At 37.5% G+C, this 14,339-nt stretch overlaps 1 protein-coding gene across 3 annotated transcripts in view; it reads right to left on the reverse strand.

Moving 5' to 3' along the window:
- The window catches only part of ssh1a (slingshot protein phosphatase 1a), a 47,075-nt gene that overhangs the window by 14,411 nt on the left and 18,325 nt on the right, over positions 1–14,339 (reverse strand). The window contains exons 1-2 of one of the 3 annotated variants that reach the window (XM_067406182.1): positions 6,816–8,664; positions 1,482–1,582 (exon numbers count right to left, since the gene is read on the reverse strand). In XM_067406182.1, coding sequence (XP_067262283.1) covers positions 1,482–1,582; positions 6,816–6,913 — 199 coding nt within the window. In that variant the 5' untranslated portion in view covers positions 6,914–8,664. Of the gene's footprint in view, positions 1–1,481; positions 1,583–6,815; positions 8,665–14,339 lie in introns of those variants that run through there. The other 2 variants (XM_067406181.1, XM_067406183.1) reach the window with 2 other exon arrangements.

Consider the following 14,339-nt stretch of genomic DNA (forward strand, 5'->3'; position numbering starts at 1 on the left):
TGGCACCAAATGTAACCCCTTCTGGTTCTATCTGCACTGTCATGAGCGGGATTCGAACTGGCATTTCCAGCATGGAAGGCAAGCACACTAACAAGGACGCTAAAGACCGCAGCCTCTAGTGGCTGTTGCTAGTGCACCTCTTGAGATCAGGGAAGTGAGGTTTACCCAAACAGCTCTTACTAGCTGGCTAGCTTTTACTAGCTAACATAAAATAACAATGAACAATTATATTTTTACTATCTATCTACCATTAACAAAGACTATTAAATGCTTTAAAAAATATATTGCTCATTGTTAGTTCATGTTAGCTAATGCATTTACCCATGTTAACAAATTAGACAGTATTGTAAAGTGTAAACATTATTTCTCATCTATATACTCTAGGTAGAATTTAACCTAAAGGTATCAGTTTTGGGGGGCAAGGTGTAACAGCAAGTTGTACATGTATAAATTACAACGTATGTTGGCAAAAACAATGGTTTTATATTTTTTTGTATATTATCTATTAACATTTCTGCCATTTCATGAATTGTTTTGTCATAACTGTTTACATTTACCTATAATAGGTTGTGTAACAGGCAGATTGTGACAATTTATAACATATAAAACAAGCTCCACTATTGTTTACTATATTTTAATATATAGTTACACTAAATTCAACGCATTTTGTATTTTTCAAGTATTTGCCTATACAGACAGCCTCTCTACCTACAGTATACGGTCCTTTCTGGTGTCAAAGTTCCCATTAATTAGAGACAAAAAGTAAAAAACAAATTAAATAATATAATTAAATCTAATAATTAAAATATTATATTAATTTAATTTTAAAATTTATACTTTTTAAAGTTTAGAGTAAGGGAAAAAAAAGTGTATTTTTATATTTTCCTTTCTGAATAAGCAGTTAAATTTTAACACATTCAGTTTATAAGAAGTGATGTTCCCACATTCCCAATGTGCTGAGCTAAACTGCTAATCTGGCTAATCCAAACAAAAACACACACACACACTTGTCTGGGACACGCTTAGCCAGCATTGAGTCTGTCCATCAGCCGGACAGCATCTGCTGCAGAATTTCTGAATTCACGACAGAAGCAGCAGGTAGAAAACAATGTCACCCTTTCAAAAATTACTATAGTAACCATAATTTCCACCAAAACATCATAAATCCAACTGTTATTGTCTGTAACATAAAATTGCAGCAACACATCTGGGGCTATATTACAGAAACGTTCTATCTTCTTCACTTAAGATTTGAAAAATTGGTAATAAAGGCCCTGAAGTACAGTTAAAATAGGTTGACTCAAATAACAGTGAGCATTCTGTGTGCTAAACGTCACCAGTTCTGTGATTAAAATTTAAGTATAATTGACAACCATTTGGCTGCTTATATAAATACAGGAACACACTGATGTGTGATGCGAGGAAGGAGACAGATTTTATAGGAACCCCTCAATCCCATTCAAGTGCATGCATGGACTGACCTGCATGTTTGTGGTGAGGATGACCTCTCTGACCCTGTGGACAACTGCCCTGCTGCAAAAACAGTGCGGCCCCCTTGACCATGAAGAAGCTCTCACTTAGACTGTAAAAGATGGAGGGAAAGAAAGGGTAGAGAGGAGAGAATGTGAGAAACGATGGCAACAATTGAACAAAACATGCTTGCATGACAGTTCTCACAATGCAATACAACAAAACCCACAAGAACAAAAAGTTGTGGATTTGGATTTAGCAAAAGCATGTGGGTTTTTCTTCCTCCACTCAAAGATTCTTCTTCTTTTCTTTTCTTTTCTTTTTTTAAACATTGAGTCCACCGATTCATATAATATACACTGATTTGTATAATACACTAACATTAAAAAAATTGTTGAATTTGAAAAAAAAAATTGCTCTTTGCTGCAGAGAAGGTCGAAAAAAAAGTATTTATATGAAATATTTCACATAAATGTGACCGTCGCTTTTGATCAATTTAATGCATCATTGCAAAACAAAAGTATTAATTTCTTTTTAAAAATTTTCAACTTTTCAATGTTGGTCTACAAATATACACAAGTATATTTCATCATGTGCATAAAAGTATGATGAAAAGCACTATAAAATTAAAACCGACATGATGTCAATAATCTAATTTAAAAAGATTAGTCAGTGAAAATAAAACGATTCTGTAGAACATTTCTGATAAATACATATGGCTATGTGTCCATTCGTTCCACATGAAAACAAAACACATTGTGAATGACCTATGACTGTGCAACTTTAATCCTCGGGGTTAAATTTTGCATGTTATACAACCCATCTCACCACCGCTCACCTGTATGCCCACGACAGGCGCTTCAGGTCTGTGATTTCAGGTGGGGCAGTAATTAGCCTCACATGCAGTTAAACACACTCATAGAAATGTGAACCACCTGAGGCTCACTATTATTCTAATGCACTGTGGCACAAGTAAGCTTTAATGGAAACTTAGTGCTGGGAAAAGACAGGACTACAGCTGGTAAGGTGAGAAATGTGCTCAATAACTTGCAGAGAATCTACTGAGCTGTAATGAAAACACTCTTGTCTGTTATCCTACTGTCATTACAAGCCATAATGATGGTAAATATCAAGATTTTGCTCTTCATCACTAATTTCATAATTTCTTAACCTGAGTATTGATGGCCATAAAATTAGTGCTTGACAATCACATAACAACCTGCAAAGCAGTGGCGTAGCATCTGTGTATGCAGGGTATGCATGTGCATACGGGCCCGGATGGATTGGGGGCCCGTCCCCTGGAACACAATTTCAACCGAGGGGGCCCGTTAACATTTTTTGCATATGGGCCCAGGGCTGACTTGCTACACCACTGCTGCAAAGTACACATGCATGTCAATGACTTGTCAGGCAACTAGTTGTTGATTGTGGCTCCATTCATCTAAACATGCTCTCTAAATCATTCTTCCTCTCTTGAAAATGTTAGACAATCACATTAGTTACAGAATAAGGTTGTCATTTTCTTTTACAAGTTAACTGTTTGTGAACAGAACTGTAATCGACTGACAACTGTATTCTGCTTTTGTGTGAATACAGCCCAATTACATTGCAATATGTTGGCCAGTGGCCATTGTTCTCTCTAGATACCATAACTGAAAAAACTAAAAACTAGATATCAGAGGATATTTCTTTTTATTAGGATATTTCACTAAGGCAAACACACAGAATTCATGTTAAATAGTCAATAGACCATAATTATTATGAGCTTCTTTAAAACTAACTAGTTGACCAATCATTCAGACAACCCAAGGGGTCGACAATTTTGAAAATGTAATTTTGCACATCCCTTCACTAATCTATAATCTCATTTAATTTCAAATAAATGGTTCATTTTACTATGTCGAACTTAATACAAGTAAAGTAAAATTATCCCTTTCTTAAACACACAGATGCAACAAAGTATGAAATGTAGAGCGTCAAACTGGAAAGCTAGATAATAGAAGCGTACATTCAGAATGATCACTGACTGGCTATTTAGGAGTGGCTACACAAAACCATCATGCTCTATGCAGGCGAAATATTTCGGGGTCACATTGTTTTCTCGCCCTGCTGTGGCTATGACCCTCTGCTGACTCATCCCTCTCATTTTCCTGACTGGACTTCCAGTGTCTCAGTATTCAGAGGAACAACCATCACATGATAAGCAACCAGCAACAAAACTCGCATTGTGCCCCCACCCCACCCTTCTCTTTATTTCTCTCCTATTTCCTCCTCCTCCCTTTCTCTTATTCCCCTCTTTAACTTTCTCACCCTCCCTCCAAAGGCCTCGAGGGTGTCAGCGGATCACAGTGGCTTTTGTTTCAATCCTCCTCTCTTTTGTTTCTTCTCTCCCTGCTGTGTTCTCTCTCTGTCCGCCCCTCAGAGCGATTTATGTGAAGGCTGGAAGCAGCTCAGCACCGTTGGGCTGATGGATTGAGTCATGACTGTGAGAGAGACAGCAGAAAATGAAGATACACAAGCCCTGAGCAGAATACGCTCATCTCCAAGGGTGTAATTATGATGTGAGTAACAGCTCTAAAACGTCTCTGTCCACGTTTCACTTGTATGTTTAGAGTCGGCCCCAGATGGATACTTGGTACCGGGTGTAGAATGGCAGCCTTTTGGTAGAAATTCTGGAATCAAAACTACAGCAAAAATATAAACTTGTCAACTTATTTTCCTGATGAATGTCATAGAAATTAACTTAAAGAGTTCATCCAAAAATGAAAACTCTGTCATTAATGACTCAACCTCATGTCGTTCCACACCTCTAAGACCTTCATTCATCTTTGGAACACAAATTAAGATATTTTTGATGAAATCCGAGAGCTGCCTGATGCCTCAATAGACAGCAATTTAACCACCACTTTCAAGGTCCAGAAAGGTACTAAAGACTTTGTTAAAATAGTCCACGTGACTGCAGTGGTTCAACCTTAATTTTATGAAGCGACAAGAATACTTTTTGTGCGCAAAAACAAAAAAATAATGACTTTGTTCAAATATATCCTTTCTTCTGTGTCATCATCTCATGCGGTTTACATTCAGCGCTTCCAGGTTCTATGTCAGAACGGCAACTCATTATTGGCCAGCTCCTGCATCAGCAGTCACATGGACTATTTTAACAATGTCTTTAGTACCTTTCTGGATCTTGAAAGTGGTGGTTAAATTGCTGTCTATTGAGGAGTCAGATACCTCTTGGATTTCATTAAAAATATCTTAATTTGTGCTCCGAAGATGAACGAAGGCCTTATGGGTGTGGAACGATGGGAGTGAAATTTCACTTTTGGGTAAACGTTTGTTTTTTTACATAAAAAGACTACAGTACAAACCTGTTAATTGGTTAAAGTCCCCATGAAATCAAAATTGAAGTTTTTTGGCTTTTAGTATTTATGTTGATGAATATGTTTGCCTTACTGTTATCTAAAAGCTAGTGTGCTCCAAAACAAAATTTGACAAAATTTGCATTTAGAAGATAAAACCATTCAAAACTTAGTCTCTCACTTCCGCCAATATGGATAAATGATTTTGATGACATCACTCTGCACTTTAGCTTCTCATCAGATTTTCTGTCCAATCAAATGCTCTCTTGAATCTGAAGCATCCCACCCTACACTATATCAAAGACTATAGAATAACACAAGACGTGTCACTTGTATGTTTTGAATGGGAGAAAGGGAAACGCACAATATGGCGGAATAAGTCCCGCCTTCTAAATAAGAGCCAATCGCTGACTGGTCAAGTCATTGCGCCACTACAGTGGCCGTCACAGTCAGACGCGCGCCTCTGAAATAAGGCACAAGAGACGCGCACTTAGGTCTGCGCATGCGAATTAGCTTGATCCAGCCTAAAAATAGTTTTTTCTACATGTAGAATGGAACATGGTGCACTACATAGTGGCTGGGGAACGATTCAGACAATGCAAATATGCTTTTCATTGGGGCAAATAAAGTCTGGTTTCAAGTTAGTGTCACACGAACCATTGGACATAGGCAAATAAAAGTACATTAAAATAGTTGCAATATATGCTCACCTTTTGAATAAACTCTTAGTTGTTTTCTACATGCATAAGCCAAAAATACTTTCCATATCACAGTAAAGCACAGTATCAAGTACACATCCAAGCTTAACAACTTCACAAAGTCAGTAAATTCCTCTGAAGGTAATGATTTATTTGGCCCAGCATCATCTCCATCTGAGAGTATTTTGGAAATGACCATTTGCAGGAGTGGTATGTCCACTCTTATATAACACACAGTATGCTCTTCAAACACAACCTAAGGCAAATACAAAACTCAAAATTGGACAACCCGCATGCCTTTCATTCAAACATGCAAGCATCACTACCTCCCAGGTAACACTAATCGCTCTTACATAAGAGCAAATAAAAATAAAGTTTCTGATGTGGCAAGACCAGATTTTACAGGTCAAAGCAAATGTGACCAACATAAAAAACAAACGCACATGTAAGATCAAACCAGTACTCATCTTCAGACCTCAGATAAATATGAGGTATGCATGAATGTTGCCAGCAGTTATAACTGGGTCACACATCTCCTGTAGTCCAGGTTGATGTTTCCACTTCTGTACTACACTTCTCACTCACCATACTGTTCTATTTCAAACTTTCCGTTAATCAAATTATCCTGGGAAAAGTATATCACGAGCAGCACAAGTGCTTTCAACATTGATACGAAATGTTTCTTGATCACCAAATCAGCATATTAGAATGATTTGTGAAGGATCATGAATTTTTGGTCAAATAACTGCAGCCTTGGTGAGATTTCTTTCAAAAACATTACAAATTTACAGACCCCAAACTGTATATTAAACATTTGACTGAAAATTTAAACTGACACAATTTTCAGATGATTCATTAGCAATTAACATAATGTCTCAGTAGTTGATTTGTTTCCTTTTTTACTTTAGTGACAGCAGCACTCAAGTTGGATAAATTCCACAAAGTTTGTATAAAACCTGATGATCATGTTCACCAGATTGGTTTGAGAATGATTCATGTGACCGTCTGTACAAAGAATTGATTATCAAAGTCACAAATATGCTTATTTAATTAGTGACTAGAATCAGTACAGAATATTATATATATCACATTCACTTTACATCAAAATCCTAAAAAATTCTGTTAATTTCCAAATTGAAAATTAGAATCAGAATCCGTGATTTTACGACTTTTAGATCTTACTGTACATGCCATGAGTCACAATCAATCAAAGACATAAACAGCACTGCAATCCACATCAATGCTGATTTCACTTAAGTCTCCTGCACCAATTCATTGGTTCACTCACATGTGGTAGATCTGGCTCTGTGTGACGAATGCATTATCCACAAAGTACGGTAGCATCTTCAGCACAACTTCCTGACAGGAATCCACGACCAGATGCATCCTGCTGCTGGCTGCAGGGAGCTCTCCCTCGCCCGGTCTGCAGCAGCACACTTCGGTCAGATTTCCAGTTGCTTACAGCAGAGGGAGAAAAAAAGCATGCAGAGGAGAGGAGGAGTGCATCTGCAGCCCCTACCTCGGTCTGACGCTGTCTGAGAGTGTGTGAGCGAGTTCCTACTGACGCACTCCTTCTCGCTGTGTGTGTGTGTGTGTGTGTGTGTCGGTAAATAGAGAGAGGAGGAAAAACCTGTTCCCTTCTCTTGCAGTTAAACAGGACGGGATGAGGAACTTTGTGTGTGCAAATTATGAGATCTCTCCTGTGAAATTACACTGTGAAAAAAAAAACTTTTCTAAGTTGTAAATAAATATTATTGGAGTATGTTTTACAAGAAAATACTATTTCAGTTTTTCTACTTCAAAATTTCACGCTTCATTCAAAGTGTTACTTGCGGTTTCAATGTAATTGTTTGCAATTTCTAAAGGGGAAAATTGCAACAAATACCAATTTTTTTCAATGTAGAGCACTCCAAACAGCTATGACACTGCAAAAAGCCTAGCAGGCACAGAGATCCTCTTGTCTCACTTGGAAAAATAATACAGCTTAAATCTGACAGAAACAAAAAGATAGAAATTGAGGGGAAAAATAGAAAGGATCCCAGGAGTAAAAAGTGAATCTTGTCCTTGTTCCTAAAGACATTCAGTCGGACAAAAGGGAGGAGCAAGAAGAGAAAAAAAAAACCACTGGCTACTAACAGCTGGAACAAATGTATGATCTTCTTAGTTGGGACTCCTTAATGCTTGCCACGCCCTAAAATGATATGTCCCAGAATCCTCTGTGTGCCATCCTCACATGGGCTAAGCATGGGCGGCTGTGTCTGCCGCTGTCAGATGAACCAGGGAAGCTTCTTCAAAATCTCATTAGGAGATGGGGGATGAGCTCCCCCCTTGATTGTCCCAAGTAGACTGCAGTAAGTGTAGAGCCTGGATGACCGTCTGTACTCCATTATCTTGCCTGTCAACACTGCGGCTTGACTGAGAAGGACAGAGTTCTGGGTCTCTCTCACACATACACACACACACAGGCAAGGACAAATGATGAAGCAGTACTCAGATGAAAATGGTTGACTCTTTCTGTCTAAAAGCAGATTAAAATGGACAAAGAGTAAACTGAGACACCAAGGAACAGAAATAGCTGGGGGGAAATCTACAAAAAAGGGGGTGGGGGAGATATTTAAGAAGGAAGGAAGGATGAACAGACAGGGAGATGAAGAGAGCCATCTAAAATAATGAAAGAAACCAAGACAATGGGACTTACTAAAGGGCACTGGGAATTTTGACTTTCTGGATTGGCAAGACAAGATAAAAACAGAAAACAAATAAAATGCTGCCAGGTTACACTCTTTAAAAGAATGTTCAAGGTTCAATACAAATGGAATGCTGTCAATTAGCACTAAAAGTAACTTTGACTTGTCCCTCAGAATTAGAAACTATGGAGTAAAGAACTTATCATGGAAGCCAATATGGGACAAAGAATTGCAGAGGATTCCCTCAGAAATGAGAGCAGAAGAATATCATTAAACATTCACTTGTAAGCTATAGTGTAAATCATCTTTTTGTAGGTGGGACAATTGTTCTAGGCAGATAAACTTCTACACTGTAAAAAATAATTTTCTAAATACATATTTTTCTCCTGTTTTCCAGTAAAGTGATCTAAACATATTTGAATAGTTTGGGACTTGTTTTCAGAAAACATAACTTGAATTTATTTTTTTATTTTTCTCGAAGCATAATCAAATAAAACTGATTCGGTTTTGCCATCAGAGGAATAAATTACATTTTTAAATATATTAAAAAAGAAAACAGTTATTCTAAATTGTAATAATATTCAAAAATACAGTAAAAACAATAATATTGTGGATCAAATACAGCCTTTGTGAACATAAGAATTTTTTTTTCTTATGTTAAGAAGAGAGTATTTCAAGAAAGTATGACAAGAATGGGTTGATATGTTAGTAAATCCATAAGACCTTTGTTTATCTTCAGAACACAAATTAAGATATTTTTGATGAAAAAATGTTATCCTCAATAAATGCAACATAATTACCACATACAAACCCGATTCCAAAAAAAGTTGGGACACTGTACAAATTGTGAATAAAAAAGGAATGCAATAACTTACAAATCTCATAAACTTATATTTTATTCACAATAGAATATAGGTAACATATCAAATGTTGAAAGTGAGACATTCTGAAATGTCATGCCAAATATTGGCTCATTTTGGATTTCATGAGAGCTACACATTCCAAAAAAGTTGGGACAGGTAGCAATAAGAGGCCAGAAAAGTTAAATGTACATATAAGGAACAGATGGAGGACCAATTTGCAACTTATTAGGTCAATTGGCAACATGATTGGGTATAAAAAGAGCCTCTCAAGATGGGCAGAAGATCAACAATTCCCCCAATGCTGCGTCGAAAAATAGTGGAGCAATATCAGAAAGGAGTTTCTCAGAGAAAAATTGCAAAGAGTTTGAAGTTATCATCATCTACAGTGCATAATATCATCCAAAGATTCAGAGAATCTGGAACAATCTCTGTGCATAAGGGTCAAGGCCGGAAAACCATACTGGATGCCCGTGATCTTCGGGCCGTTAGACGGCACTGCATCACATACAGGAATGCTATTGTAATGGAAATCACAACATGGGCTCAGGAATACTTCCAGAAAACATTGTCGGTGAACACAATCCACTGTGTCATTCGCCGTTGCCGGCTAAAACTCTATTGGTAAAAAAAGAAGCCATATCTAAACATGATCCAGAAGCACAGGTGTTTTCTCTGAGCCAAGGCTCATTTAAAATGGACTGTGGCAAAGTGAAAAACTGTTCTGTGGTCAGACAACAGAATTCAATTTTTGAATTCAAAATTCGAATCAAAAAGTTCTTTTTGGAAAACTGGGACGCCATGTCATCTGGACTAAAGAGGACAAGGACAAGCCTAGCTGTTATCAGTGCTCAGTTCAGAAGCCTGCATCTGCGTGTGGCATGGGCAGCTTACACATCTGGAAAGGCACCATCAATGCTGAAAGGTATATCCAAGTTCTAGAACAACATATTCTCCCATCCAGACATCGTCTCTTTTAGGGAAGACCTTGCATTTTCCAACATAACAGACCACATACTGCATCAATTACAACATCATGGCTGCATAGGAGGAGGATCCGGGTACTGAAATGGCCAGCCTGCAGTCCAGATCTTTCACCCATAGAAAACATTTGGCGCATCATAAAGAGGAAGATGCGACAAAGAAGACCTAAGACAGTTGAGCAACTAGAAGCCTGTATTTGACAAGAATGGGACAACATTCCTATTCCTAAACTTGAGCAAATTGTCTCCTCTGTCCCCAGACGTTTGCAGACTGTTATAAAAAGCCACGCCCCTTACCATCCGTAGTTAACGCTTCAGAGGAAATGTAAATAATAGCGCCTATATTTCTGTATCAAATTGTACCCGAATCAGACCCAGATGAAGAGGGTAAAGCAGAACCTCTGCAATCACGGCTTTTAAAAGGATGTTTATGAATGGTATTTCATTTTGAACAACTGTTTGTCTATGAACATAGACATTTGTTGGTGTTTGTTGCAGTAGAACTTAGCTAACTGGCTAGCAAAAATGAGTTGCTCTTTGTATATGTCCTTGATGCATTAAAAATAGCAACAGAACTATAACATTACGTTTAAAAGACATGTACCAACAATAAAACGTACTTACAGTTTGAAGCCAATAAACAGCAGCTTCTGCTTTTAAAGTGGGAACTGTTTCATCTTTCAGTAAAAGCCTTTCTGCAAATCCAGCATTGAACTCGTGTAGATTCTATAAGCTGTCTTCAGCACCGCATCCAGTGTAGAAAATATCACAGATTATAATGGGTTCTATATCTTTTGACGCGTCGCGTCGCGCAGCTCGCGTTCGGTGCAACTCTTCCGCTTTCATTAAATTGTGCCACATGGCCTCGCCCACTTTGTTGCGTGTTCCCGGGGGCAGTGTTTATGTTAATAGCAAGGGTTTATGATGTCACCAACCCGGGAAGAAGCTTGTTGTAGTCCAAACCGGACATTTTTGTAGGCATTAAACTGCTATAACTTTAAAAGACAATATCTCAGTTTGCATTGAACTTTCAGTGCTGTAACTTTGCAGATACTGTTTATGCTCCAGCAGCAACATTACACACTAACTAAAGTTAAAAAAGTGAAATTGCATGTAACCACCCCTTTAAAATGATACATTTTCTCAGTTTAAACATTTGATATGTCATCTATGTTGTATTCTGAATAAAAAATTGAAATTTGAAACTTCTGCATCATTGCATTCTGTTTTTATTCACAATTTGTACAGAGTCCCAACTTTTTTGGAATCGGGTTTGTACAAGGTCCAGAAAAGTAGTAAAGACATCGTTAAAATAGTCAGCGTGACTACAGTGGTTCAACCAGGGGTTATGAAGTGATGAGAATACTTTTTTTGCGCGAAAACAAAACAAAAATAACTTTATTCAACAATTTCTTTTCTCCCCTGTCAGTCTGCTACACTGTTTACATTGTATAGACGGAGCAGGCTTCCGGGTTCTGCTCCAGAACGCCAGCTCAGTTTTGGCTGACGTTGTTCACATGAGCACCCCAACACATGCGTGTGATGCTGATGCAGGAGCCGGACAATAATGAGTTGCCATTCTGACGTAGAACCTGGAAGCCTGCACTGTCTATACAACGTAAACTGCATAGGAGAATGACAGGAAAGAGAAGAAATAGTTGAATAAAGTTATTTTTGTTTTGTTTTATTAAGGTTGAACCACTGTAGTCATATTGACTATTTTAACAATGTACTACTTTTCTGGACCTTGTATGTGGTAATTACGCTGTTTTCTATGGGGGACAAAAAAACCTCTCGGATTTCATCAAAAATATCTTAATTTGTGTTCCAAAGATGAACAAAGGTCTTACAGGTTTGGAACAACATGATGGTGAGTAATTTAATGACAGAAATTTCATTTTTGGGTGAACTAAACTTTTAAGTTGAATGATAATAACTTCAAACATTGTTTTTCAGAATATCACGCTTGCTTTTTCTTATCTCAAATGATGTAAATTTCCTTTAAAGTTTACTGAACAGAAGTTCTATTGAGCTAAAATATCCCCTACTTCTTTACGAAATCCTCTTGTAGATTACAACAGATGGGCCTGTGGTACTCAGCCAAACCTCCTTTCTTGGGCATATGTGCTACTGCAATATATATGGCATGTGTGTGAATGTTTAAATACATCATGATATATCGTATATTATTCCTATTTGCTCATGCTTTGACGTGGCAAGTAATGCAGCATATGACCACACTTACGGAGCTTCCCATGTGACTCAGCATAACCATGGCAACACTATCAGGCAAATTCCAGAACACCTGACAGGTGTCCTGATTCAGGACGCCTGCATGTGGAGCTCTAAGCAGATCAGGCGCGTATGTGTGTATATCGTAAGGTGTGTGTTCACTGGATTATTCCAGTGTGCTGAGACTGCACTGGTACACAAAAGTGCTATGGTCGCTTTTCTGCACAAACAGGCATACAAAGATTAAAAGCTTCTTTTCTGGGAGCAGATGTTACATAACATTTCTATTATATCTTTGCTGAGCAACGGAGGAAAAATGAGGGACAAAAGGAGGGAGGGGGCAAACAGTGCACCAGTCTTTTCTCAGGTGTCAAGACGAGAATGATGAATTGTATATTACATCAGTGTTCTTCAATCTATTGGCCACATGCCTGTATTTGCACCGCCTCCTTATTAATCATCAGAATTGCCACATGCACCGGCCTTGGTCCGAAGGATGTTGAACATACTCTAATCCCAAGAATACATGCATGTTCATGCAGTTTGTGCACTTGTAATAGAACAAGTGATGCATCAAAAAACAACTTACTTTAGAAAGATGCCAGTATCATTATTTTTATTTTATTTTAAATAATGAAGGCTGCAATCTTTCTAAAGTAATTTTCGCCAACCTGTAATTTGGCTCCAAATCTCCAGTGAAAATGGTCTATTAATGTTTGTCTTTCCTATTAATGTTTGTCTTTTTTGGTTGATTTGACATATGACCCATGATCATTTTATCTTTGTCCAATTATGCAAACACAACTGGAAATACTATGATGTAGTATCAAGTTCTTCCTGCTAAAAAAACAGCCTAAGCTGGTTTGCTCATTTAGCTGGTTTCAAGTTGACATGAAATGAAAATTCACTCTATTTTCTAAACGCATGATACAGATCTTATTGTAAACAATTCATCCATGCATATGTTTAATTTCTAAAAATGTTTGACACTTAATTTTTTATCAAAATGTCATAAGACCTCTCTGGTTACGTATGTAAGACATTTAATCTACTTAAACCCCTTCTTATTCTTTTTTTGTTACACTCTTATGTATGTCACAATAGGAAGTAAAGATCTGCTGCTACTTCTGTTTCACTGCAACTTTAAAAAATGTCTTCCGGACTAACCAGCTAAAACGTTTCCAAAACTGCTCTGAAACCAGCCAACAGAACAGCCTGACCAGGCCCAGTTTCACAATCTTCAGCCTACCCTTACCCATTTCAAAATTGGTGTGATGTTCAATTCAGCTCCAGATTTTGAGGGAGATCATTCTTTCAATTTTAATCAACAAACAGTTGGGAGAAAATCTGATGTGCGTCAGATACGTGCATTTGAAAATAAAAAGAAAAGAAGAAAAAATAACAAAAGAAAATAAAAAAAATCTGCTCAAATCTGCTCTTGACCGTATAACTTCTTCAGGATTAATATATATCCCAGGAAAAGATTTTGGCCGGTTCAGCAGGCATTCCTCGCAAAGGCTAAGATAAGGGTTACAGTTATTAGAGGGCTACTGTCCTGTCTACGATAAGGCTAAAATTTGGAGTGTTTAAACTTCTCTAATTAGTCTATTATTTATACAGATGTCACAAAAGGCATTCTTATCCAGCTATGCCCGTTTCAGAATGCTTAAAGGATTAGTTGACTTTCAAATGAAAATTAGCCCAAGCTTTACTCACCCTCAAGCCATCCTCAGTGTATGATTTTCTTCTTTCTGATGAACAGAATCCTATAAAGCATCCAAGCTCAATGGCAGTGAGCGGGAACAACGAGTATGAGCTGAAAAAAGTGCTTCCATCCACATTCATCCATCATAAACATACTCCATATGGCTCCTTTGGAAGCGAAGCGATGTGTTTATGTAAAAAAAAAAAAAAAATCCATATTTAACAAGTTATGAAGTAAAATATCTATCCATCTTCCATATTCATATGAAGAAAGTGTAAAACTCTCGCAGTTCAAAAAGCTTATGCTACATCCTACTCAACTAACGGAAAAAGTGTAGCTGATGTG

This window comes from Chanodichthys erythropterus, chromosome 13, assembly GCF_024489055.1.
Source record: "Chanodichthys erythropterus isolate Z2021 chromosome 13, ASM2448905v1, whole genome shotgun sequence".
In the NCBI taxonomy this organism is placed as follows: domain Eukaryota; kingdom Metazoa; phylum Chordata; class Actinopteri; order Cypriniformes; family Xenocyprididae; genus Chanodichthys; species Chanodichthys erythropterus.